Source organism: Pangasianodon hypophthalmus, chromosome 21, assembly GCF_027358585.1.
Source record: "Pangasianodon hypophthalmus isolate fPanHyp1 chromosome 21, fPanHyp1.pri, whole genome shotgun sequence".
Classification (NCBI taxonomy): domain Eukaryota; kingdom Metazoa; phylum Chordata; class Actinopteri; order Siluriformes; family Pangasiidae; genus Pangasianodon; species Pangasianodon hypophthalmus.
In genome coordinates, this window is record NC_069730.1 from 5,780,079 (window position 1) to 5,807,172 (window position 27,094).

General features: G+C 37.3%; 3 protein-coding genes and 1 long non-coding RNA gene across 6 annotated transcripts in view; 1 reads left to right on the forward strand and 3 right to left on the reverse strand.

The window, feature by feature from the left end:
- Positions 1–671: 671 nt before the first annotated feature.
- LOC117599999 (serine/threonine-protein kinase pim-1-like) lies at positions 672–7,213 on the reverse strand. Its single transcript, XM_034314895.2, has 10 exons — positions 7,183–7,213; positions 6,780–6,974; positions 6,020–6,247; positions 4,981–5,088; positions 4,719–4,813; positions 3,507–3,554; positions 2,612–2,990; positions 2,355–2,513; positions 2,070–2,164; positions 672–1,830 (listed from the first exon to the last, which is right to left on the reverse strand). The coding sequence occupies exons 1-10, from the start codon at positions 7,211–7,213 to the stop codon at positions 1,786–1,788; spliced, it is 1,383 nt and encodes a 460-aa protein (XP_034170786.2). The 3' UTR covers positions 672–1,785.
- A 1,612-nt stretch (positions 7,214–8,825) lies between these two features.
- Positions 8,826–9,439, forward strand: LOC117599998 (uncharacterized). The gene is made up of 2 exons (XR_008300682.1): positions 8,826–9,304; positions 9,377–9,439. It is a non-coding gene; the product is annotated as an uncharacterized LOC117599998 (long non-coding RNA).
- A 3,214-nt stretch (positions 9,440–12,653) lies between these two features.
- On the reverse strand, positions 12,654–23,320 carry mlf1 (myeloid leukemia factor 1). Of its 2 annotated transcripts, XM_026940870.3 has the most exons (8): positions 23,153–23,320; positions 20,765–20,773; positions 20,454–20,616; positions 15,192–15,281; positions 14,987–15,115; positions 14,706–14,865; positions 14,319–14,457; positions 12,654–13,372 (listed from the first exon to the last, which is right to left on the reverse strand). In XM_026940870.3, the coding sequence occupies exons 1-8, from the start codon at positions 23,197–23,199 to the stop codon at positions 13,285–13,287; spliced, it is 825 nt and encodes a 274-aa protein (XP_026796671.1). In that variant the 5' UTR covers positions 23,200–23,320; the 3' UTR covers positions 12,654–13,284. The 2 variants fall into 2 exon arrangements, with proteins under 2 accessions (XP_026796671.1, XP_026796672.1); XM_026940871.3 differs by lacking the exon at positions 20,765–20,773.
- Positions 23,321–25,982: 2,662 nt separating this feature from the next.
- rsrc1 (arginine/serine-rich coiled-coil 1) overlaps positions 25,983–27,094 on the reverse strand; it is a 133,009-nt gene continuing 131,897 nt past the window's right edge. For both annotated transcript variants that reach the window (XM_053227505.1, XM_026941313.3), the window contains one exon: positions 25,983–26,845. In XM_053227505.1, the coding sequence (XP_053083480.1) occupies positions 26,753–26,845 (93 nt within the window). In that variant the 3' untranslated portion in view covers positions 25,983–26,752. The remainder of the gene's footprint in view (positions 26,846–27,094) is intronic.

The window sequence follows — 27,094 nt, forward strand, 5'->3', positions numbered from 1 at the left end:
TATCATTTTTGTATTAGTTTATAACCACATGTAGTGAGGAAATATGTATTTTAAGTTGTATTGTGCACTTTGTTAGGGTTTTTATATCTTATCAGCAGGTCTGAAAGTTAGCATTCTGCAGTTAGCTAAACTAGCTAGTTGTGCGAGTGGCTAGTTGCAAAACAAAAGGTAACGTTTCTCTGTGCTAGCTTTCATATGGCACTTCATAGTGAAGTTCACTACCTAGGGTATTAATACCAGTTTATACACCCTATGAAGTGTACTACTGAGTCATTAGGGGGTCATTTGGGATTCAGCTCTTGTGTTAAATCAGTCTTCAGTGTGTGTCGAGTGTAGCAGCTAAAGCGTTAGCATACAGAAGTAAAAAACCGCGCGTGAACAATTTCATGTGGCCAGTTAAAGCCTGAGAGTTTGAAAATTAGCTGATGAGCCAAATATTTTGATAATTTACACAATTTTTGTTTGAAGCTAAAGACTTCCTCAAATTGTCATATGGTGCAGTGTGACTGTGTCATATGGTTAATTTTCCTGCCATTTTCATGTGTGATTTAAAAGAGCTGTTTGCAATATACAGAGTTAATATTTACAATTGCAGCACTAATGACTCAGCGGCATTATTATAGATATGGGTGTAACTAAGAACTCTGAAATTCTAGGATTTTTACACGCTTTGAAATGCTTTCACAAACTGCATGCCATGGTCTGTGTCTTTAACTGCCAAATCATCTGTCCTGTATAGATCACTTCAAGAATGCCAGCACATCTGAAAAGTTTTCTACACATCAAAATCAAAATGAAGACATAGCCAATAAACTGCTATCAAGCTTTATTGTCTCAGGGATGAATTCATGGATGTTATGTCACCACTCCTAGGAGTGAGGGGCAGTAAAAAATCAGTTATCTTCTACTGTGCATGTTTAAACATGCAAACACTTCAACAATCACAAAATGATGCATGAAACACTATTTGCAATATAATATTTCACTTCATCTGGCATGCAGTGGCAGTACCTGTGCAAGTTAACTACGCAAACTGCTCTGTGATGTTGCTCAAGATCAGCACTCACATTTCATCCCTGCCAGGTTGTTTTCTCCTTACGTGCCTCTGAGCATTTCACATTCCCCTCTGTCTAGCCTACCAAGCATGTTAATAAATGCTGCCAGTGGTGCCATATCGCACACTTACTCCCTAAATCTACTTTATTTAGCAGGACTCTGCTAACGCGCATACTGGGGCAGTACTTGGGTTCTCTCCACCCTTCCATCATCTCACCACCGGGTCGAGTTCTCCCTCGGTGTCATCTACTCAAGAGTCTTTGTCACACAAACTTCCCCCACTGCACCACACCTCTGAAAACCTGGTTGAGTGGGTTTCCCTCACTGCACCGTGCGCTGTTCGCTACTGAGCCTGCTACATTAGCAGAATAACACACAAAACATTGGTTTGCTCGTCATTCTCCACTCTAGGTCGGATCCTCTCTCTGAGTTTGTGTGCTTGAACGCTCTAGAGAACTTATCATAATTCTTCACATAGGGCACACTGTTGAAGTACTGTAGCTGTTCTACTGCTAAGATTCTACTCCACCTGCTGGTGTCGCTCCCCTCTTTCCCACTGTGGGGGAGCTGACTGACACCTGGCAGTGGGATACTTAGGCATTTACACACAAAGCCAAGTGTATTACCATTTCACGACTTACATCACTTCATGACTTTGTTGGAAAGTTTGACACATGCACATGAGGATACTGAGGAGAGTCTCACTACCCCTGCAACCCCTGACTGCTTTTATGTCTTTCTTCTTCTTCTTCTTCTTCTTCTTCTGGAGGGAGTCTGTAGAACAAAAAAGAAAGCGATAGCTTTAGTGAAATATAAAAATGAACTTACATATATTGCATTAAACATTAATTTATATAATTTTTCATTTATATTTGCACTTAATATTGTTAGCATAGCAATCTGTTTTTGCAGAACTCAGCACTGATGTAGTACAATCCATGTAGACTAGACACCATGATTTTACACTCACTCAGCTCATTATATTTAGGTCTATTCTGTTGTTCTGCACTAACCTTGTCTCGGAACCAGTCATGCTTGAGGATCTGCTCCAAGACTGGTCGTTTTTTAATGTCTTCTTGCAGACACCAGTTTAACAGACTGCAGCAGGCTGTATGTGCAATAATGCAATTAATTACAAGAGAAAATTGGTAACTATCTAAAACAATCTAAAACTTCTTCATATTCACATTTTCTGTCAGTTAATCCATTTTCTAATAATTATAGTTCTAACCATTTTGCCAGGGAAGCTTTCCAGCACTGTATACAGGTCTGAATGTAAAGCTTCTGTATTTTCTCACCGTCAGACAGCCCATTGATGAAGAACGGGGTGCGGCAATATAAAGGCTTTTCTCCACATGTCAGGGTGTAGAGGAGAACACCAAGATCCCAGACGGTGACAGATTCCGGCCTGATATTTTTTGGAAATATCCAACCAGTTGGGAGGACAATTGGAGGGCCTGAATGAAAGACAGAGAAAGAGGATCATCAGCAAGATCACAAAAATGATCCTCCGCAGAATTCCCATCAAATCTACTCATCCCTGAGGTGCAGTTACCTCCAAATGCCTTGTAGGGCTTGTCCTTAAGTAAGAAAGCATAGCCAAAATCTATCAGCTTCAATTCCAGGGTCTCAGGGTTCAGGAGAATGTTGTCTTCTTTAATGTCTCGGTGGAGCACACCATTGTTCCAGCAGTGAATTGCAGCCTGAACTACTTTCCACATGATGATTCGAGCCAGATCTTCAGATATTCTGCCTTGTTGACGTTTACAGAACTTGTAGAGGGTGATACATTTGTGGGGCCGCTCCAGGATCAAGAGGAAGCCCTTAGATGTCTCGAACCATTCCAGCATTTTTATCACATATGGACTGCAACGTGGTTTGCACACGAGGTCCATTAGCACCACCTCTAGAGGGAGACTGCGTGTGTCACCAGGCTAAAAAAAGAGTGGACATGGTTAGTACTGGATTGGATAGAAATGAACGTAAACATCAAGCTGATCAAAGTACAAGTGAAATGAATTTTTATAAAGTCATAACAGCCATTCAATGATGCTTTGAATAAAACCGTATTAAATGACCAATGCATCAATGATAAAATTAGAAAAAAAAAGCTTTACTTCCACCCGTCTCTTTCGCCACCCTGTATGTGGTAGTTTTGTGGAAAAAATGATAAATGCCGAAGGACAGAACATGATTTTATTAAATCTACACTTTCCTTTCTAATTTATCAAATAAAATGGCTGATTGTTACATGTATTTTACTACACTTACATTTTGATCAGCTCCACATGCATTTCTATCAAATCAGCAATCAGCAATGAAAATGTTCAGCAGTTTTGTAAATTTTAAAACAGTCACAAGTTGTGTTACTTTCACCCTTTCATATGTTTTGGTCTAAAAAGTGTTTTTTTCATCTGGAAAATCACAAAAAATAACGTAAGTTCACTTACAAGGGTGTAATATTCCGCCATGTCCTTTACCATGTATTTAATGGCCACCTGCAAAACAGAAATAGATAATAAGCTACATTGCTAGCATCAAATTTTAGTACAGTTTTCTGGTGTGGCTAAACAATTTTGGCCTCTACAAACTCATATCTATAAAAGTAGGGATTGATTTAATAAGAAGGAATTAATGTAGAAAACATGTAATTGCCTTTTTGTAGATGTTATCTGCTTTATTGTTTCTTAATTTCTACAAGACTATGACTATACACAACTAAAAAGGCTAAACCACCTAATAAACAGCACTAAATAAAGGAATAGTGGCTTAAAAATCCACCTCGAAGAATTTACATATTACAGGGTTGCTGCAGTGGTTCTAAAATCAAATTCAATGCTTTTTCATATCTTTTTAAGACACAGCCAAATGAAAATTAATACCATGTCGACACAAGAACAAACTCAAATAAATTCAAAGATGTGAGCAGGCCTGCAAACTCCCCTATGTCCTACTTCATATAGCTCTGAAAACATTCTAGCATTTTCAATTTCCCCAAAAGTGAAAAAGGAAAAATGGTGCGAAAGGTTACATGACCCACTGCTCAGGTTTTTAAATCTACCTTAAATCATAAGTTCAGAACTTAATACCTAATAGTTAAAATTTAAATGTCTATTTTAAGACATTTTAAGACTTTTTAAGGATCCACGGCAACCATGTATTAATCTTTTTATCTCACTAAGCAGCATTATAACTGTGCTAACAACGTCCACATGTCACATCAGGGTGGCAGACAACCAACAACTACTCACAGAAATAATGAAAATACAACAGCAACCAACAAATTAGCACCAGAACTGCTAAGCACTTTGGGTGTTTCAGGGTGTTTTTCTTTCAGGATAAATAAAGATATTAATATTGTACTCAATGTAGCTATTTTGGTGTCCAGATTTCATTTATTAACTACTAAAATATTAAGTTCATTGTTGTGAAAATTTATGACGGTATTTATTATGTTATTTATTGGAGCTTTTAGCTAAAGCAACTACACATATACAGTCAGTAGGACTTTGAAATTCCAAAAAACCTGCATTTTTATGATAAAAACTACAAAAAGGAAGCTGAAGATAATGACCTTCATGACTGTATCACTGGTAACTCAGTAGTATGTAATACTATACAAGTCTTGTATCGTGTTCAGCAGTGAAAGTGCTGATATTCACCTTTTTCCCATCTGACTTACGAACACCTGCATAGACGGTAGCGTAGCCTCCTCTTCCCAGTCGCTTTCCAATAGTGTAGCGTTGAGAAAAATTCTCTGTTAAGCAAAACAAACACATATAAATACATTTTTCATACAATGTGGAGCATATTTTTTCAGCGTAGGTCATTTTATTAGAGATCTAGCTCTGTGATACTTTCACAGGTAACAGCTATTAGGTGTCCACAATGTTTGTAATATGAAAGGTGTGACTTTGGACTGACCTGGCATATCCTCGGGCTGGAGCTCAGGTTGTTCATTAATAAGATCCCTTAATTGTTTTAAATTAGGGGAGCAGGATGCCTCTGACTGGGTCTCAGTTGAGGGCGAGCCTGTTGGAGAAAATATTTTATAAAATACTAGCGCTGGCTGATATGACAACATACAGTAATTTTTTTCATGATACACTTTATTGAGAGTACTGCAGATATCATTTTTTAAACATTTACCAAATTCATTTCATTCTCCTGCTATTCCGTGATAATTACTTTTTTTTTTTTAATTTAGGAGTCATATTCTAATATTGCTTTTTTTTAAAGTGGTAGCCTATTACTTTTTTGCCAGTGCTTTGTTTGCAAACCTAAATATCGTGGTACATCTTGAGTATCCTGAAAATGTCTTCCATATGGTGATATGATACTGTTGTGTACATATATTACTATTATATAAGGTACTATATTATATAAACAAACAAATGGCTTACTATTTTCACATAATGTGAACTGTGTTTTCTCAGTGTAGCTCATTTTTATCAGGGATCCAGCTCTGTGTTACTTCCACAATAACAGATATTAAAAGTCCAGAATGTTAGTAATATGAAAGCTGAGACTTTGGACAAACCTTTTTCCAAAGAGTTGCTTTTCACAGGACACGTATCTGTTTTCTGTCTTTTCACGCATTCCTTTTCTTTCTTCATGTTGTTCTCTTCTGTCTCTTTTCTCTGTTTCTTTGGCATCTCCTTGAGTTGGGGCTCAGGTTCTTCATGAAGAAGATCCATCTTTTTCCTTTTCAGAGGATTCTCCTTGCGTGCTCTTAGAGAGTAGGAGCAGGATGGCTCTGACTCGGTCTCAGTTGAGATCGGGCCTGCTGAAGAAAATATTTCATCTTCATTATTTTTATAACACTGAATTGTTACTCACTGCTACAAGTAGTGGATTTTAAAGCATTAGACATGAAGGTATAATTTTTGTACCAAGTTATTGGTATAACAGCTATTAGGAGTCCAGAGTGTTAGTGATATGAAAGGTGTGACTTTGGACAAACCTTTTTGTGAAGAGTTGATTCTTTTCACAGGACGTGTTCCTGTTTTCTGTCTTGTCACATTGTTCTCTTCTGTCTCTGTTCTTCTCCGTTTCTTTGGCATCTCCATGAGCTGGGTCTCAGGTTCTTCATGAAGAAGATCCATCTTTTTCCTTTTTAGAGGATTCTCCTTGCGTGGTCTTAGAGAGTAGGAGCAGGATGGCTCTGACTGGGTTTCAGGTGAGAGCGGGACTGTTGAAGAAAATATTTAATAAATTACTAGTATAAAGTATATTTTTAACACAATACACTTTACTAAGAGTACTGCAGATATCGTCATTACTTTTCTAATACTGAATTGTTACTCACTGGGACAAGTGGATAAATTTTTAAATTTAAATTAAAATATTGTTGTTCTTTTTTTTTTTTTAATGTGAGAACCTATTACTGTTTTTCAAGTGCTTTGTTTGCAAAATTATTCAAACATAAATAAAAATGTATCCTGAAAATGTCTTCCACTATGCTGATATGATATTTTTTTGCCATATCACCTTCCCATTATAGTCCTTCTATATATAAGGTCTATATATATTGCTATTTTATAATGTACTACATTATATCAGGGCAAACATACAAATAAATAAATGGGATGAAATGTATTTTCTCGGTGTAGCACATTTTTTCAGCGATCCAGCTCTGTGGTACTTCCACAAGTAACGGCTATTATGATATTATCATTTTATGATATCATATTGTAATATGAAAGGTGAGATTTTGGACAAACCTTTTTGCAAAGATTTGCTTATTTTCATAGTGTGTGTTCTTGTTTCCTGTCTCTTCACATTCTTCTGTTCTGTCTCTGTTCTCCTCCGTTTCTTTGGCCTCTCCATGAGCAGGTGCTCAGGCTCTTCATGGTCCATCTTTTTCCTTTTCAGAGGATTCTCCTTGCGTGCTCTTAGAGAGTAGGAGCAGGATGGCTCTAAATATATAACATAAAATGTATTGAGAGTACTGCAGATATAGTCATTACTTTTATAACACTGAACTGTTACACACTGGGACAGTGAGGGTTTTATTTTTTGTACAAAATGGCTCATTCTCTTGCTGTTCCATGATACTTATTTTACTTCTTAAGAATTTAAATTCAAGTATTGCTGTGTTGTTTCTGTACATTTGAGTTAACTTACGTTTTGCTGGATAACAGCAATAGCAGTACATCGTGTTCAGCTCGGTTTCAGTAGCAGAAGTCAAAAGCGTAAAATAGCTTGAAGCTTTGTTCACAGCGTCGCTCAGTCGATAAGATGCGAGTTGCCTAACAGTCCGAGTTAAGTCACGGCTCCATGGCGTCACAATGCCCTGACGTCACAAACAATCTTAAAAAGTTTTTTTTTTTTTTTAATGATGACGTAGAAGAACCAACCCCACTGTCTCTCACTGCGTCTCAGTGCGTGGTGTTTTCACCATCTTTTAGCTGAGTCACAATAATAATAATAATAATAATAACAATAATAATAATTTCCCAACAACAAAATCCAGCAAAACGATTAACGAATCAAAAATGTTCTTTTATAGCATTTTGAGCCTTTTTCTGGCTCCTGTTCATTTAACAGTGTAGAGCTACTTCAATGCCCAACAGTGTATAAAACTCAAAACGAAAATAACAACAGCTCCAGGACAGGGAAGAGGACATGCGCCAAAATAACTTTATTAAAGTAAACTAAATTACTTGGAAATAGTTGTTTGAACATAACGAAAGCTTGCCCAGTCTGTATTAACATTCTTCATTTCATTTAGTAAGAAATAAGAATAAGAATTTGATTTTGTTGGAAAAGTTCTGGCTCCAACTGCAATTTTTTTAAAAATTGCAAATAATAGAGCAATTGTAATAAAACGTAAGAACACACAAAGAAACAAACAAACAAACAAACAAACTCTGTGCATTTTCAGAAACATTTGCTTGGCAGGGTATATAAACAATTATTATTATTATTATTATTATTGTAGTTGTTGTTATTTGTATATAATATTGTTATACTATTTTATTCTATTATTACTTTAATATTTTACACCACAGCACTACTAATCAAAATTCGTTTGTTTTTCATTCTATGCAGAAAATACGTGAAAACCTTCAACCCAGTCTCCCTCTCAGAGGGGCAGATGATCGCTTGGTGACCCTGTTGTTATCACTGAAAGCCATTTGCTTCATCTCTCAGACCCCAAAAAAGCAAGCGCTTGTACTGGCTTTGCGGATGAACCTTGTGCTTCAAAGGTCTGACGCAAAAAAGGTGCATGAATGAAGAAAGCAAAAGAGAACAGTACTTTTTTTTTCCACCATATTTTTAAAGAATACATTTACAATACACAATACCTTGTACAGCTTTTATTGATTAGATGTGTGTGTAAGCCCTTATTCTTTCCTTCTTGCTTCTGTTATTTGTTATGCTGTAATATACCCGTCTATTAATGTTCGTCCTTTGTATGCATCAATAAAATACTGCTACTACTATTACTATTATTATTACTACTGCTACTACTATTACTATTTTTACTACTACTTCTACTACTACTACTATTACTGCTACTATTATTATTATTGCTATTATTACTACTATTACTGCTGCTGCTTCTTTATCTACTTATATTTTATACACTTAGCTTAAATACATAGCTTTACTTTAGCTTTACTTAATGTGAAGTAGTGCGTGCATGCAGAAATGTAATTATTTTCTGATCTCAGTGAAATATGTTGAATCAAAGAGAGTAATTTTTTCGTCCAGTTCATCCAACTTATTTTTCAAATCTGACGTCATATCCTGCCGGAGCCGTTTCGCGCCGAGTTCAGCCATTTTACATCTCCATCCTGCGGCGAGCCTCAGAGCACTTCCTCAGGGAAATTAGCGTTAAATTAAACTTAAAACAACTTTCTAGTTCACCTTTCTGGGAGAGGTGTTTGCTTTTACTGCTTTTGAACGCAGTTCATTAGATTTCTGCTGTTTTTTTTCTGCAGTAACATAGCTATGCTAGCTAAGGAGCTAACTCTTTAGCTTCATCAGTGGAGTGATAATAATTAGCTCTCGCTAACATGATTTTTCAACCATAAAACATAAAAAGACTCGTAATATTTGAAGGATTTTCTTAGTTTTTTAGTTTAATGGCATTTGAAGCCCCGTTATTCTCGGTGTTTGGTCGTGGGGAAGGCCGCCTGCAGGCGCTGAATGTGAATCTTTGTTGGCTTTTAAACGACTCATTTAACAGAGCGCGCGCGGAGCCATTTTAGCGCGCGTGCTCGGTAACAGCGCGCGTGAGGTGCTGTGAGTTAAGAGCACACAAAGCTGTATATGTCATTATCATCATTTTTTAATTATTATCTTCTTTTAGAAAAAAAAAAAGAATTCAAGACAATAACCACTGCTGAACTGAAAACAGCTTAATTAGGACAGGTACACATGGGGAGACTCCTGTCTCTGTTCGCTGCTCAGTGATGTCCTGTTGGACAGAAGATGTGCAACCTTCTGGATGTTTTGAAGCAGGCATGCTGGCACGATTTGTTGGCAGTATAGCGTAGTAGTTTTAATTTATTTTAATTAATATTTAATTGATTTTTGGTGGCGTTAGGCTTACAGTTTTAAGTCTTAAGTTTTTAACATTTTGCATTGTGCTTTTTCCCCTCCACAGGGTGACATGGCTGAAGTGCAGAGAACTGCTGATCCACTGCTCAGTGATGCATTTTTCTGAAAAAGGAGCTCTAATTGCAGAAAGCCATATGAGTGAATGCACTGTGATAATGTAATAAATGTCATAATCAATTCATACTTTTATATCGTATTCAGTAAATAGAGCAGACAATGCTGCAGATATATACAGACAATATACCAATAATCACCACCTAGGTAGGTTTTAGTTCCCAGTAATAAATATATACATTGGCGATGTCATCACTGTGCTTGCAGCTAGGGGTGGTGATGTGAACTTAATTTTATATCAAGTGTTTTCTATTGTCTCAGATACTGCTGCTAATAAATGATAAAGCAGTATAATAAAAATATTATTATCATATATTTATAATAATATTATCAAAGTTAATAAATAATACTTAAAAAAAAAAAACAAATACTGCAAGAAGGTTTGCAGCTGAAATGTGTTCTAAATTGTGTAAATACTAACACACTCTAGCAGTTTTGCAGTGCTTTGGCAATGTTCCTGATCCATATATGGCAGTGTGTCATTCACCACTGGGAAACTGGATCATAACGTTATATTAATTCGTTTGTTTTCTTAAGGCATCTTTTAATCATTCCTCCCAATGCAACTGCATCAGTCATTAAAAGACCCAGTAATAATGTTAAATTCTTTGCATTTGTCCAAAATCAATAAATACCAGGAAATTTCAAATTTATTTGTGAATTCTGTTACAATAGCTCATTTAGTGGAAAAAAAAAACATTTTTTTTTTTTTTATCATGGCGGTGTTAGCATCATGCTTTAGGGTTGCAGGATTTATCAAAGTGGAGGGAATCATGAATAGCTACAAATACCAGCCAATTTCAGTGCAAAATCTTCAGGTGTCTGCTAGTAAGCTGAAGATGAAAAGGAATTTCACCTTTCAGCAGGATAATGGCCCAAATCATACATCCAAATCAACAGAGGAATGGCTTAACCAAAAGAAGATCAATGTTTCTGAATGACCTAGCCAGAGCCCACACCTGAATCCAACTAAAAATCTGTGGGGTACCTGAAGTGAGCTGTGCACAGAAGATGCCCTTACAATTTGATGGATCTAGAATGTTTTTGCAAGAAAGAGTGGGAAAATATTGCCAATTTAAGATATGGCACACTGATAGACTCTTACCCAACAATAAACTAAAATAAAAAGTGGAGCAGTAAAATCAAAAGGTGCTTCAACAAAGTATTAGTTTAGTTGTGTGAACACTTATGCAACTGGGTTTGTAAGTTTTTCATTTTTCTTATAAAAGTTTCAGATTTTTTCACTTTATTTGCATACTTTGCAATTTCACAGTAAAGGTAAGAAATGATCTGACATGATTTATCTTAGTGTCATTCTTTTACTTCACAAAAACCTGCCATGTAGACAACCTGCCGTGTGTAGACGTTTTACATCCGTTGTATAAAACGTTGTTATTGTTTCTTTATTATTCCTGTTTTTGTAGGTCAGCTTCACAGGTTAGCGGTGAGTACACAAAATGGTGAACAATCACAACAAGTGGCTCATTTATGTGCGTGTTGGATGTGCTATCAGCGGCTTGAGAAAACATCTCTGATAATGTGCACAGATGTTCTGCATGGGACACACATGGTGTCATCCAAGGCTAAATACTAATATCTTTGACTTTATTTACAGGTGTTAGAAATGCCAGAGGACTTGGTGTAAGAAAGTGTACATATGATGATTGAGCAAGTTGCTTAAATACGGTAAGGCTGTGTTCCTGAGTGTGTCTTGCAGTAAGTATAACATGGCATTTTTCCTCACCACTGTTTTTGAGGTTAAGGCAATGGGAAAAGTATATTAGCATGTAAAATCAGATTTATTAAGTGCAGAATGCCATATTGCATTGCTATTATTTAGGTATAACATACAGTTATTTAATCTACATAGTATTAAAAAAATAAAAAATTATTGCTGGTCTTTACTGGAAAGTTCTAACAGATCACTTACTAAAAAATCTGGACAGAGGACACAGGAACAGAAAGAGTTTATCCCAAGTCACAGTATTAAAAAAGAATAATACACAAGAGAAACTTTTCCTTTATACTGGGAATTTCACAGGACAACACTTACATTCTTGACACTTTCTCAATTTCAGACATACATAAACAGATAATTTTGAACAAGAGTGGATTAGGTTCCTACTTAACGTCATTGGTGGTTTGTAGTTTTCAGTGGTGGTTCAGATGCTCAGGCTTATGCTTGTATTATTTATGGTGTTACGGGCATGATTACACTCCCTGCTCGGATTTACAGCTCTGTGTTTTTTTGCTATATGTTTAAGAAATAAATGTTATGAACTTGCTAAACATTTATTATTGGCTTTTGCTTTAATGTGTGTTATGATTATAAAGTGATTGGAGTGCTTTGGAATGTGTTACACAGCAGCTGGCCTCAGGTTTAGTAACTAAATCTTCCTCTATGTCTGCAAGTACACATGCTCTTTTTTTCCTCCTGTTTACACTATATAGACATGTATCAAATACTATAAACTATATTCTTATGCTTCATAATGGGGAAGCTTGTTGCCCCCATTGATTTTACATTTGCCCCTTGATTATCAGAGACTCTGATTTTATCTGAGATTATTTTTCTGCTTGTTGATTTATGACCCTTTAGCTAAATTCTCAAGTCTCAAACAACAGGGAGTCTCAAACGTCTAGCTACAACACTGACCGTACAGTTTAATGAAGCTCACGTGTAAGAGAGGAATCCCTATTGTTTAATACACTTACACAATAGTGTTATTTTGTATTAAGCACATTTATAGAAAATCAAGTGTCATAGAGATGCATTAGTCACAAGCAATGGACTTAAATGACAGTAGGCACATACAGATCTTTCTCCTTTTCTGTTAAAATGCATATTATTGTATATTATTCACTTCATTGGTGTAATTACCTGATACTTTTTAGGAATATCAACTCAGGCCTAAATAAATGAGTCTTTATTGTGTCTTTCACTTTTGAAAAAAAGAGAACAGCAGACACAATTTAACACAAAATGGACAACCTGAAAATGAGATTATGACAAAGAATTTTATAAAAAGTTTTGTAATTCTTTACAAGTGGGCACAGCGAGTGATATTTTTTCCACAATGGATGGCCATAATAGTCAATTACACACAAGTTATGTTCATAAGTGCATTTTAGAACATCTCTGTATTAAGTAGTGGGAGACCCACCCTTTTTGTGCTCATTTTAATTAAATCACTATGATATTCAAGCATACAGGTAAAATTCAACTTACCTTTCACTGTCAAAAGATGTGTGTGTATGTGTGTGTGTGTGTAAATATCATTACATTTCATGATATTTGGTTACACCAGCCATTAAGAATCAACTTAACAGGTAACATTTTTTCCTTAAACAGAAAGAATGAAGAGGTAAAATTAAAAAAAAAAAAAACACAAACAAAAAAAAAAAACAAATCTGGATGGCTAGCTTTAGTTTAGTTTACATTACAGAAAAAAGATGCACGGAAACACAGAAGAATAAAAGCACTCGCATGAAAATCATCAGGGAGATGCCTGCCAGAGAGTTTTATTTCAGTTTGTAAAGTTTTTATTCCTTCTTCATGCTGGAGCCTTGAATGTTGAGTTCAGAAATGTGTGTTTTCTTCTGACCTTCTGCTGGTTTATCTTTCTTCCCTCTGGAGAAAGAAACAAAATATTCATTCATTCGGTATTAACAAAATATGAAGAAAAATGTAACAGAAGACAAAGCTCCACATGTCAAATTAACATAACTTTAATCATTTAAAATATGCGTTATGCAATGCATGGAATATGGAATAATAACACCCTTTAAGTCCACATTTTAAAAAGACCAGTTAGTTTTTAAATAAATTTACACCACAGAGTTGTTGAACTCTGATTGGTCAGAAAATGATTTATTTAGTTACTTGCTTGCTCACTTATTTATTTTACAGTAGTTTATATTAATGTGCTTGTTCTGATACGTTTACGTTTCTATAGTAACAAAAGACAAAGGGACTTGTACGGCAAATGCTTCACATGAAGGAAAAAAATATAATCATTGATATGGTGACGTTTTCTGTAAGGAGACGTTTATTTAGAATTTATGGAAGGAGTCTCCAGTGTCAGCACTTGATAATAAGCTGTAACTTTATGTTCTCAGACACAGGAAAGTCTCCAGGACAGTTTACGGTTTCTTGGCATCATGACAAGTTGCATTTTTTTGTCTTATTATCTTCAACTGAGAGAGAGGAAAAAAAGAGGTTGATGAGGGAACAACTGTTTATGACAACAGGAACTAACTTGTTTCATGGATGTACCACAACATTAAATGTAACTGTAAACATGTAACAAGTATGATGTCATTCTTTAATAAATAAAAAGTTGTTAGTGTTGACAGGTTGCTGTGGTACAAGAGGAATAAAACACTTCAGGATGTGCTGTTATAGGGAAATAACTTTGGCGTGGTAACGAGGTGGCATCACACCACCCCATCGCTGATTATTTTCCTATTTTCCTATGATTATTTTTATTCCTTACTTACTTTACTTTGTTACTCTCAGGTCACATGCACTTAATTTGTGAAACTGTGTTAAGCGTGCTAAGAGCCCATGTGTGAACCTGTGTGTGTGTTCAGGGCCGGTGATGGCTGCTCGGTGAGCTGCTCTGGCTCGTGGGGCCTCCAGATAGGACAGCCGTGCAGCAGGCTGAAATTCAGACACCTTCTGCTGCCACTCCTCATCGAAGGTCTGGGCTTCAGCTACAAGGTCAAAAATATGAGGGTCAAAGATCAGGGGTGATTTTGGGATATAGTTGGCTAGGTTTTGTGTATCGATAATATTGTGGAGAAATGTTTGATTGGGTAAGTTAATAACTTCTCCCTTTCACTCCAGAATGCTTGTAATTTTAACTCCTATTTCCTAGAGATGAAATTCCACTGTTTTCACTTCACTGGCTACTTAATTTAGTGTAAAAAAGTAATTTAATGCATATGGAGGACACACTTACTCTCATCCATGTTCTGAAAGTCCTGGTTAAACTCTCTTTCTCCTGTCTTTTTGTTGTGTTTCTTCTCAATGACGTGTCCCCTGTCATTGATGTGGTGACCAATGGACATCTTTTCCACCCCACTATCGGTGTCTCTCAGAGTCCGTCTTGTTTCCTTAATCTACACACACAGACATTATTTAATCATGCTTACAAGTCACTTTGCAGATATAATCACCTCTATATAGCTATAAAGTAAAAATAGTGTTTTAATATTTTGGCCTCTATTTATTAGTATTTACCCCTCCGGGGGCGCAGCGTGTCTGGGTGGAGGCCTGAAACACTTTGGCTGGTTCGTCTCCTACTTTAGAGTAAGTCATGACTGAGGAGGAGCTGAACGCGTGCGTGTCGGAGTCTGACTGCACGTTCTCCTGAAACAGTTTAGAGAAAAACTCATTACAACACAAATAAGACAGACAGATGGACTGTCACAGTGATGGCACTTACAAAGTTTCTGTGCATATCCTCCATTCTGTTCCTCATGCCTGCTATCATGTTGTCCATCATTGCAAAAGGGTTCCTGAAGAAATCCATGTCCTGCAGAGACAAAAAAAAAAAAAAAAAAAGAGTCTTGTGTCTCTCTGTAGCAACCTCACATGGTAGATATCCATTAATGTCAATGTCCCCTTTTCCCCATTGTTTTTTTTTTTTTTTTGGTCATTCCCTCCCACGCTGCAAATTTTAACTTCCACTTTAACTTTAACTTGAGCTTTAACCTCCTAGATCCTTGTCAATAACAGCTTTTCTGAACCACTCATATACATCACCACTACAGTATAAGAGCACTACTGATGTCTATCCTTAGGGCATGCTTAGCCTTAACTGTGTGCTCTTCAAAGCATTCCCTCCAACAGCCTGCTGGAGTGTTCAGAGCGCAGGGGCTTTCAGAGTGTGCACTCCTGTGGCTAAGAGCCCTTGTGGTGTTAGTATGTGCTTTAAAGAACAAATGTAACTTAAGGGAGAGAATGCACCTCATCATGCTGTTAATGATGTAGCGCCAAAACACTGTGTTAGCGCTTCTGTACATTTCAAAACCACAGCAGCTCTACAAAGTTGCTGGAAATGTTCTCTGGATCAGAGATTGTTTGTTGTATCTTAGTCCTAACTGGGTATCAGTTGTCCTGTGTGCACATTTTTGCCTGAGCCGGGAAGGGCATTCTAAAGCCTGCCATTTCCACAGCTGGCATGGCCTGTTTGCTTCAATTACAAAGCTCACACATATACCGATTTAAACAATATCATCTGATGACTTCAGATGAAGAGACTCAACACACAACATACATGTTACTAGTGATGGGCCTGAGTAGTCGACCAATCAAGTAATTGTTATGCAACTAAAATTACACTTAAAAAATAACAAATTAATGTTTGTTGGTTTGACACAACATAAAAAGCATTGATAAAATATTTTTGTAGCTTATGTATGTGAAACTACAAACCTGTGGCACGATCATGCCCCATGCCTACCTCACAGGGCTCCTAATGAGCTCAATACACAGAGTTGCTGACCGGTAATGCCGCCAAGCACACCTAAACAAAACCAAGGGTGTCAATATTAATATCTTAATGAGCAGAGACAATGGTGAGTGAAAACCTTGGAAGTAGCAGGGGAACTGAGTGTATCAATTACACAGCGGCCAAGTGTGGGAATGATATGCTCAAAAAATAAATACCCTGCACAGCAATGACTAGTGACTAGAGATCACTGCACAGGTCGAGTTCACAAAGGTCACACTGGCTTATTACAAAACATGAATAGCACTGAATACATTCCACCAGAGTAACAAGACTGACAGTAAGACGGACAGGACAAATTAAAAAATTTAACTTTTAAAACTTTTTTAACTCTTTAAAAGGCAAGTGAGATTTTCAACTGGAGTTTAAACGGCAGCAAAATAAGATTCTGAACTTAAAATCTCCGGGACATAGATTCTGATCCGAAAGATGCCACGGCCATCTGTATCCTGGGACTCCAAGACAGCACAAGTGGCCTCTCTATTTACAGTGATGCTGGCCAACTGTGAATATTTGTCTACATACACAGAGTTGGGCAAACATTTCTATCCTCAAGGACTGTCTGTTAGCATCAACCCCTAACATTAACATGAGTATAATGACAGCTGTGGTTATAACAAAATTACAGAATGAAGGTACAAATATATACACTGTTTTGTGTTTTCTCTGTTTACTCAAAAAAAAAAAAAAAAAAAAAAAGGCTTCTATTGTAAAGCAAGAACCAAGTTATACATGGACATTTGAAAGAGACGCAGTGAAGTGTAGAAATAAAAACACCCACTGTGCGCATGGATGAGAAGTGTGTGTGAACAGGTGCCTGTATGTCTATATAAGAAGCATGCTGAGTGCTGAGAGGGCCACAGACTTTGCAAAATTGGTGGCTGTCATTGAGGATTATTCTGGCATTTCGCAGCAAAGAGGATCTGATTTCCTCAAACTAGTCGTGGCAACGCTGCATCAGCTCTTCGGAAAGGTCACCCTGCTGTAAAACTATCAACACGTAAAAGAGAGCTAGAGGCTACTCATGCCCCATGAGAGAAGGGCACTGCCATCTTCTTCTCAGTATAGAGTATATTTTTAAAGCGTTCCAAATGTGTGAGCTGTGTATATGTGCCAATGTGCAGAGTTGAGTTCATGGCCAGTTTCTGCCATGCCATGTCATAGCATCAAGTTTCTTCTCACACCCAGATGCTTTTTGCTGGACAGAGGACGATGAGTCAGAAGTCCCAAAAATAAAGGGTGCTTTCATTTTAGGGAATGAGAGAAAGAGGGGGTTCTGAGAATTAGAACAGCAGCAAGCCTCAGATGCGACCTTACCTCATGTCTTATGATGTGTGATTCACAAGGTAGTGTACCATATCAGATCATACGCTAGTTTCATGCTTGTTAAGTAAGTATGTTAAGTAAGAAATCAGTATGGAAAGGCCATGAAGAGTGCAATACGATACTCCCAATTCTGTCTGTCTGCCTTAATGTTAGAATGTGTCACATACACATGTGTGTATGTGTGCTGCAGGAAAATCCCCCAAAGCATGTCTGATGATACTTGAGAGCACTCTTGCGTTCTGTGTAAGAAAGCAGATGACCTGGGATGATGCCAAGGCATGTGTGTGAGGATAGTGAAGCTCTATACACAGCAGCAGACACAGAAACACATGACTCCATTAATGGCACAGTGTGTACACACACACACACACACACACAAGCTATCAACGCTAACAAACATTTATTATCTCTAATATTATCTATAATGTCATTTTTAGAGATTCTTGTCTGGATTTAGACACCAGAATCCTAATAAGAAATGCAGGTCATAGGTCTGAGAAGAGTCTATATATATATATATATATATATATATATATATATATATATATATATATATATATATATATACATTATACACACACACACACACACTCTTCTCAGACCTATGACCTGCTTTTCTTATTGGGCTTCTGGTGTGTAACGCCAGACAAGAATCATATACAGCCAATCATGTGGAAGCAGCACAATGCATAAATTCATGCAGATATAGGTTAAGAGCTTTTCACATCAAACGTCAGAATGGGGAAAAAAATCTCAGTGACTTGGTTGTTGGTGCCAGATGGGCTGGTCTGAATATTTCAGAAACTGCTCCTCACAGGAGGTTTACACAGAAAGAATAACTGCATAAATGAGCAGGTGTACAGGTGTTCCTATTAAAGTGGACAGTGTGTGTGTGTGTGTGTGTGTGTGTGTGTGTGTGTATGTGTATATATATATATATATATATATATATATATATATATATATATATATATATATATATATACACACACACACACACACACACACACACACACACCAAGCCACATGGAGGCAAAGGGAGGAAGGTGGAGGGGTTAGCGAAGTACTATGTTTAGCACCCTGAAGCTGCTTATAGCAAGCCATCTGGCCATCATGAGACCTCGGAGTTATACAGACATACACCACAAGCACGGCTGCATCCACTGCCCATCAATGCATTTTTAAAAAACAAAGTTTTACTGTATCTGTTACTGTAAGTATAAGCATTTGTGTCTAAAACGCTGGTTTGTAAGTTTAAGTCCCAGGATGTAAAGAGCCACTGTTGGGTCCTTGAGTAATATCATTAGCTCCTTTAAGGTAATTCCTAACATCAAAAAATAAAAATAAAACAAAATACAAAATAAGTAAGGAATAAAACACGATAGGACATGCTGTTACATGAAAATAGTAATGATGGGGTGGTGTGATGCCTTAACTACACCCAAGCTGATTATTTTCCTGTAACACCATATGTTTTATTCATCTTATACTACTAATTAATTTGTCAATGATTACAATCTTTTTAATAAAGAATGACAATACTTTTTATCCCTCACCATTGTTTTTTTTTTCTCTCTCTCTTGAAATTACTAAGACAAAAAGTACTGCTTGACCTGTTCTGAGAAACCACAAACTCTCAGTTTTCCTTTGAGCATTACAAAGCACTGACATTGGAGAAATGATAACATATTAGAATGAGGGTTTTAATATAAACCTTGCAGCTGCAACTACTGTTATAGAAAATTACTCAACACCTTCTGACCAACAAGAATCAAGCATTCATCAGTGCTGTGATATATTAAAAAAAGAAAGACCATTGTCTGCTTAAAAAGAAAATTAACCAAATACTTAATCTGCCAAACTGTGTTTAAAAAAAAAGTCTAGCCTACACATTAACAGTCCAGTGAGTCGAGTTCCCAGGAGAATCTTTAGTCTGGTTGAGTGGGAAAGCAGTCTGTCAGTGGAACAATGTTGTCCGGCCAGCTAAAAATACCCTCAGGGCTAAACATAGCTCTGCACCAAGACCCCCCACTACACTCCTCCTTCAGAGTGTTCAATAAGCCTCATAACTACTTTGCCAGTAAAGAGGCTCAGGTTTCACCATGGCAGTTTTCCTTCATGACCTTGCTCAACTCCCCGCGCTGGCATTGTTATTTTAACTGCTGCTATGTCCAGATGGCACAATGCTGCCTGGACACGTGTTCGGGTCCTTTCACTCATCAGCCAGGACAGAGTGTATGAGCAAGATCTGACGAACTGGACTGCGGTGCTGGATTTGGAATATTCACTATGGGAGTTGTGAACATCTGGAGTGAGGCACATTGCTCACAGGACAAGCAAAGTGAACAAATGCTATGGAGTCCAACGTGTTTTCAAATGAGCCACAAAAATACATACACCAAATGTCATGCAGTGTAATGGCTCAGATAACAAGATGACATCCATTCCTTTATACATCTGAATTAGGGCTGTGACGGCATACCAGAGTGACTGTATAGCATGATGAGGAAAACTGAAATAGTTATACTGTCAACATTTGCTTAGAGCACACAGATGATGATGTCTGTGATATGTGCCTTAGAATATGCTAGATAATATTTTAAAACCAGGTGTTGATAAAATATTGTATTTCAATATACTTAAGTCTGAGGAATTGTGTTAAAGACCTGCTCTGCTGTAGCAAAGACTACCTTGGTTATAGTATGATATACAGTGATATTGGGTGGCATGATTCTCCACTCTGGATTCTCCACTCTGGATGTAAACCGAATGGGTGCAATTCATTGATTTTTGATTGATTTTTGGTTGATTTTGATGACTGTAATGGGGAAGTATAAACAGGGCATAATGCTAGCTCTCAGTACTCACTCTGTCCTCGTTGCGGAGGGCTACACTTGTGCGGGCCTGACCTTCTCCCCTGCGTCCTCTGTCCCGGCCATCTGTGACACTGGGCATGAGGCCGTGGCTGAAGGGATCCGAAAAACCCCTCATCATTTGGTGCATTCGTTCATTGTGTACGCGGAAAGGATCACTAACACACAGAGTAGAAAACAGCAAACAGACCTGAGTGTGTGATGTCCTAAAGCACTAACCATATTACACAAAAAAATGCATGTGACTTATAAGCAGGCATTAAGAATAGGAGACATATATGATATATAGGACAGAGGAAGGCCTACCTTGTTGAGCTAAATGTAATAAAAACAAGAGAGAGAAAGAAAGGGGGGGGGGGGGGGGGGAAACAGGATTTGAGAATATGACCTAAGAGAGTACATGGTAATACACTGTGTTATCCACTTTGTAGTTTGAGAACACACACTAGATACAAGTTGAAAAATCTCAAATAAACTTCTTACACTGAAATGTAACTAAAATGTAAACTAAAAAGTAAAGCGTAAACCCCACTGACATGCACATGAGGTGCTGCCGATTTCTGAGCTCCTGCTACTTTTTTCTTTTTTTAAATTTTGGCTAATAAATCAAAATGAATATATTTTTCAAATGTCTAAATGCTTAAAATCTGTGTACAATCTGTGGAAATCCTACAACTACCACTGGAGGGCAGGCGCTGTTTGGTCGTATTCATATACATACAAAAAAGCAATAAAAACACAAGCCTACATAACATCCCGTTGCTGGTGTTTCTGTCATGTCTAGAATTTTTATTTTGGCTTGATGTTTCCAAAGTATGCCATATGACAAGAGATGCAATTCAAATTATGAACTAATAATATTTAGTTACAACGTGAGAGCCAATATTGTGTTATGCTTAACTTATTCATTGTGTCCAGCATTAACAAGCTGTAATGAAATATCTAAACTGTAAAAGCAAAATCATACATGACACTGTGTGATAATGTAGCTGTATAATACTAGAAAATTTCTGTGCCAATTTTAAGTTAGTGATTTTCTAGCTTAAGACTCTGAAAATACGTTATTGGTTTCAACATCTCAATGTTATGTTTGTTAATAACATTAAAAAAGGTAGATCAAATTAGTGGAAACTTAGAAACAAAATATAACATCAAAAAATTGAAAATCTGTACTGAAATGATCTTTCTTTAATTTTGGAATGTGGCAATACAAAAAAAAAAAAAAAAGTGAGAGAGATGAGAGAGGAAAGAGAAAATGAGAAGAGATAAGAAGAAGAGAAACAGATAACAGAGGATGGAGAAATAAATGATCTACTGATCAGAAGACGGAGAGATTAAATCCTAGAACTGCCAAGCTGACAATGTTGGGCCCTCGAGGCCTTTAACCCTCAAATGCTCAGCTCATGTGTAAGGCAGCACTTTAAATCTAATCATCCAAATAAACAGATGTGATTTTTTATTACTAATATCAGACCTAGATACAGAGTAGCATCCACCTTCAAAGGGGATAACCGAGGACGCTGTTGTGTGCCTAGGTTTGGACACCTATTCCTAAAATATGTTTTCATATCATGAAAAATACTGATATAATTATATTATTAATCTCAGCCCTTGCCCTTGTCAAAGTTACTTGCTGGTAAATTCAGCTCAGATATCATTACATCATTAAATATAAACGTTTCAGATGATCATGAATTTCTCTCTGAGGCATAAATGTGACTGTCATTCTCCCAGAGGAGGTGATGAGGTTTAGATTAGCAAGACATAAAATTAGCAGAGAGGGAGGGAGGGAGAGAGAGAGAGAGAAACAGATAGACACAGAATGAGACAGAGAGAAGGTGTGAGAGAAACAGATAGACATAGAATGAGACAGAGAAAGAGAGAGAGAGAGAGAAACAAATAGACAAAGAATGAGAGAGACAGAGAAACAGATAGACAGAATGAGACAGAGAGAAAGAGACAAAGAGAGACAGAGAGAGAAAGATAGACATTTTCTGTATGTTTGTTTAGTTGTTGTTTGTGTGTGTGTGTGTGTGTGTGTGTGTGCATATGCATAAAAACAGAGATACGCGCAGCTACTGTTGAGAATCTGTTCCAATTTACTTGCACTATTTACACACCTATAATGCAGCACTGAACTACTGAGAGAGAGAGAGAGAGAGAGAGAGAGAGACAGGGAGAGGGAGAGGGGGAGAGAGAGAGAGACACACACACACAGAGAGAGAGAGAGAGAGAGACAGAGACAGGGAGAGGGGGAGAGAGAGAGAGAGACAGAGACAGGGACAGGGGGAGAGAGAGAGAGAGAGAGAGAGAGAGTGTGAATCCTCAGTACTCTGCGCAGTAAATCCAGTCTATGCCCGGCACATATGTGTAAAATCTAAGAAATAAAATGACGTGTTATTTGTGGGACAGGCTGATAGTTATAACATGTTAATAACATGTTTACTGGCTACACTTCCATCCTAAAGCGCGAGGCATTTCGCGAACTTTCTGTCCGGCTCGCGCGCTCGCTGCGTCTTAACGCTCATCCGCTCCGTGAGTGAAAACCCGCTCGTGAGCCACAGGTGCTGAGCTCCACCAGCCCTCACACAGCTCCCCGTCAGGACCCACTGCGCCTCACCGCTAATCACTCCTACACACCACTTCACACACATGTAAACAAACATGTCCGCCTCGGGCGCAGGTGACACTTACGAAAAGAAGGGGTCGTCCTCAAAGTCCCTGAGATGGCTGTTGAACATCTCCACAGGTTACAACAAACAGTTTATCTAAAACGCTATGAATTTTATAAGTATTGTAGGTTTCCTTGGCAGCCTCCGCAGCAGCCCCTGACACACTCTAATGCGCTTATTATCGCCACTCGCGTTACTTTAAAAACGCTCGGTTGTCCTGTGAACGACCACGTGATCTCAATCCAAGCATCTAATTGGCTAGCTATTATCGGTTACTACCCCCTGCTGCTTTTAGCATGGGTCAGTGTTGTGTATGTGATGCCATGGTAACGCACGCTGCAATAGTTTCTAGAAAAGTCTAGTTTATGTTTAATGCTTTAAATTTAAATGACTTCTTCTTAAAAATTTTTTAAAAAGCTTCTGCTTATTATCGCAATTATGATGTTTTATGAACATGTACCTAATTAACATATTAAGCACATTAGGCAAATGAGTTCCATATTCATTTACATATTCATAAGGCCATGATTAGGTCTTTTGTTCCTGAACTTTCCACCTCAGAATCCAGACCATTCAACCCTCTGTATCATATTTCCAGCACTTTTCCTCATCCTACTGGCCATTATTTATACTTGTTTACTGAGGATTGTATTAAACTCATTCCATTAAAGTAAGCAGTCTTACAACTATAATGTTTTATTATTATTATTATTATTATTATTATTATTATTATTATTATTATTATTATTATATCTCCACCAGTGATTTTACAAAATGTTAACTTTCCATCAGGGTCTCAGACCCCACTGTGCTTTAAGAGGCTATAATGTTTAATAAAGTTAAAGGTACAATAGTCAGTTTTTTAAAATTCCTTACTTCTACAAACAAAATATGTAGTACATGATTTAAAAAATAAAACAAAAACAAAAACAGAGGATTAAGCCGTGGCCAAAAGTGTATTAAGTTGCTGAGAAAATCCATTCTGGTCTGAAATGCATGTTTGTGTTTGGATGGGCCTCCTGTCAGTCATTTTATAGACACTCTACAGGCCACTGTAGATCCTGGGAGCAGAGCTTTGTGAACATGGGTGGGAGTGGTGTCACAGAGTTAAAAAAAAAAAAAAACATTCAAATGTTGAACCCACCGAATCATGGAAAAAAGTAATCTAGAGTAATTAGAGTAATCTAACCTAACGCACCTTTAAAGGAATGCTAACCATGTTCTTGTAATGACAACTACAGATAGAGTACATGTGGACAGTTAGGTCTTCTTATCATCACGTCTACTTAAGGAAGTGTGAAGCATGCATGTAAGAAAATCCAGCAGGCAAGAGTGATCAAACAGCCTGCTGCAGGAAAGACACACCACCTGCTGGAGGAAAGACACACACAACAAACACACACACCCATGTGCATGCACATGCTAACACACACCTATGACAACAGTGGTGCTGTCCTTTTATCATTTTATCAGTTATGAAAAAAATAATACAAGATCATCACAGCACATTTCTGCAACTAGATTCTTTAAACCATTTTTATTCAATATTGTTGAGGGCAAATACAATACAATACAATGCAATTCTGCAATGAGACACAAATCCAAAACAAGAGAACTAAAGATTTTGTTGGTATAAATTCATTTTTCTTGTTCATTTTGAACTAAGACTATGCAAACATTTGCACTCATGGCTAGGGTTGGAGATTTTTAAAGTTTATTTTTAAATCCTGTTGCTTTTTTTACTCTCGAAAGGTTACTTGTTACATTTGTTAACCATTCGACGTTTGTTGGTCTGTAAAGGACTTTCACTGCAGATTTGCCCTTCCCAAAAACAGTTTCTGTCCAAGACCCAGCGCTGCTTCAGTGGATAATCTCAGAACTGCTGCTGTAATTATAAAGACCATCCTGTGTTCATCCCACAATCATCCTCTTATTCACAATCTGCTCATACTGAACATCCTTAGTCCTTCAACACACTTAATACTGTTTGTCTTTAAATGATTTATAATTCCACAATCCACGGTCACTTAGAAGAGTACGATCATTATGGATCTAAATCATATCTAGAACACTTACAAACTGCTGCTATATTTTGGCTTCCATTTTCGCCAAAACATGCTCCCTGTTTCATAGATACTAAGCGTGTGGAGGTTATGCAACATTTCACAAGTGTTACTTTACACAGTAGTACTAAAGCATGGCCATGTGCATGAAGTCAGTTTGGTATGGAATAAAACATGACAAGGCATGCTGTACTACCCAGAAGTTGATTATTTTCATAAAATAGCACTTTCTGAAGTGTTTTGTTACTCTTATATCACATTAATTACAGTTTTATATGTAGTGAACAACAGTTTTTGTTTTTTTAAAAATCTGTTTATATAATTGATCACTAGGTGTGAGGTGGGAACACACCCTAAACTGCAGGGCACCATGCACACACACATTTGCACATTCTCACACCTAGGGGAACTTTAGCATAGACAATCCATCTACTGGCATGTTTTTGAAAGGTGGGAGGAAACCGGAGAACCCAGAAGAAACCCATGTGGACAAGGAGAGAGAAGAACCTGCACAGAGACGGAACCCCAAGCTCAGGACTGAACCTACGACCCTGACACCCTGCACCAGCGTGACACCTGACATCAGCCAAGCAAAACTTTGCATTAAGAATTTTAGTTTGTCCAGAAAGAAGGACCTCAAGGCTGGACACTGGACCTAACTGTCAAACAAACCTGTGCTTCAATTAGAGAATCTTTAAAAACTGCATTTGGACACAAAGACTTACTGAGATCAGTGGCTTTCACCGTGATAAGATCTGATTAGCTACATGATAGAAGAGAGAACAAGAATTTGGGCCATAAAAACAGCTTCTTTATTTTGGAAAACATCAAGATGTAAAATACAGTTCCAGAGTTTTAGTGAAGGAAGAAAATAAACAGAATCTTATCTACGTGGGTGTATTTTTTTCTTGCTTAGATTCTCAGAATGACTAAACGTCATGTTTTGCATTGACATTATGTTTCAAAATGTAAAAAGTTTTTCCTACTAACTAAAAAATATGTGCTCATTTCGTACTTGCCAATTAAAAAAAAAAGTCATGTTGACAGGTTCATAAATTTTCTTGCATTTTTGTCAAAACTACCATTTAATCAGGGTTGAGAAAGTTTATGAGATGACAACATATTGTGTGTCACTAAGGTAACAACATTATTTCTAAACTCCATTTAGCTATTTCAACTTCCTGGGAAAAGTAAAATACATCATACTTCTGGCATCACATGAAGACAGCAAATGAAATTTCCTCCTTCCATCTGACTCTTAACAGAAACCAAATATTCCTTAAGTGTTCCTTAAAAGGCTAACTGCAGAGCTAATGCTGAACCCTGAGAATTTAACACAGTAAAAAGAAAAATCATTAATATCATTAACACAGGTCAAATATATGTATCTAACAAAATCCCTAATGGTTTAATGAATCACAAGTTGATCAGCTTCCTGAATGAAATCAGTCAAGCAGCCTCTATTAATAAACTGTATCCTGATAAAAAAAAAGAAAAAAGACAAAAAAGAATCATATTTAAGAAGCTGATGTTCAGATGTTCATTACGCAGAGTCGAGTTCAGGCCACAGGACTTCCCATGAGCCTCTCCTGGCGCAGTGACAGGAGTCGATTCAGCCACAACTTCTCTGCTTCTTCTTTGTCTATGAATAACTGAGAGTGTGTGAGACAGAGAGAGAGAGAGAGAGAGAGAGAGAGAGAGAGAGAGAATCAGTGTGATCAGAACAGTTTGGGGAAAATTATAACATGCTGAATGTTCCAAAGCTCACCAGCAGGTGACACTGTAAGTTCAGGTGCCTCAGTTCCTGGATACGAGTTCCTTCAAAATTTCCCTACTTCATCATCTAATGATCGAGTGCTTCATGAGTGCTTGACAGGGCAGGGCTTATCTACTGATGGACC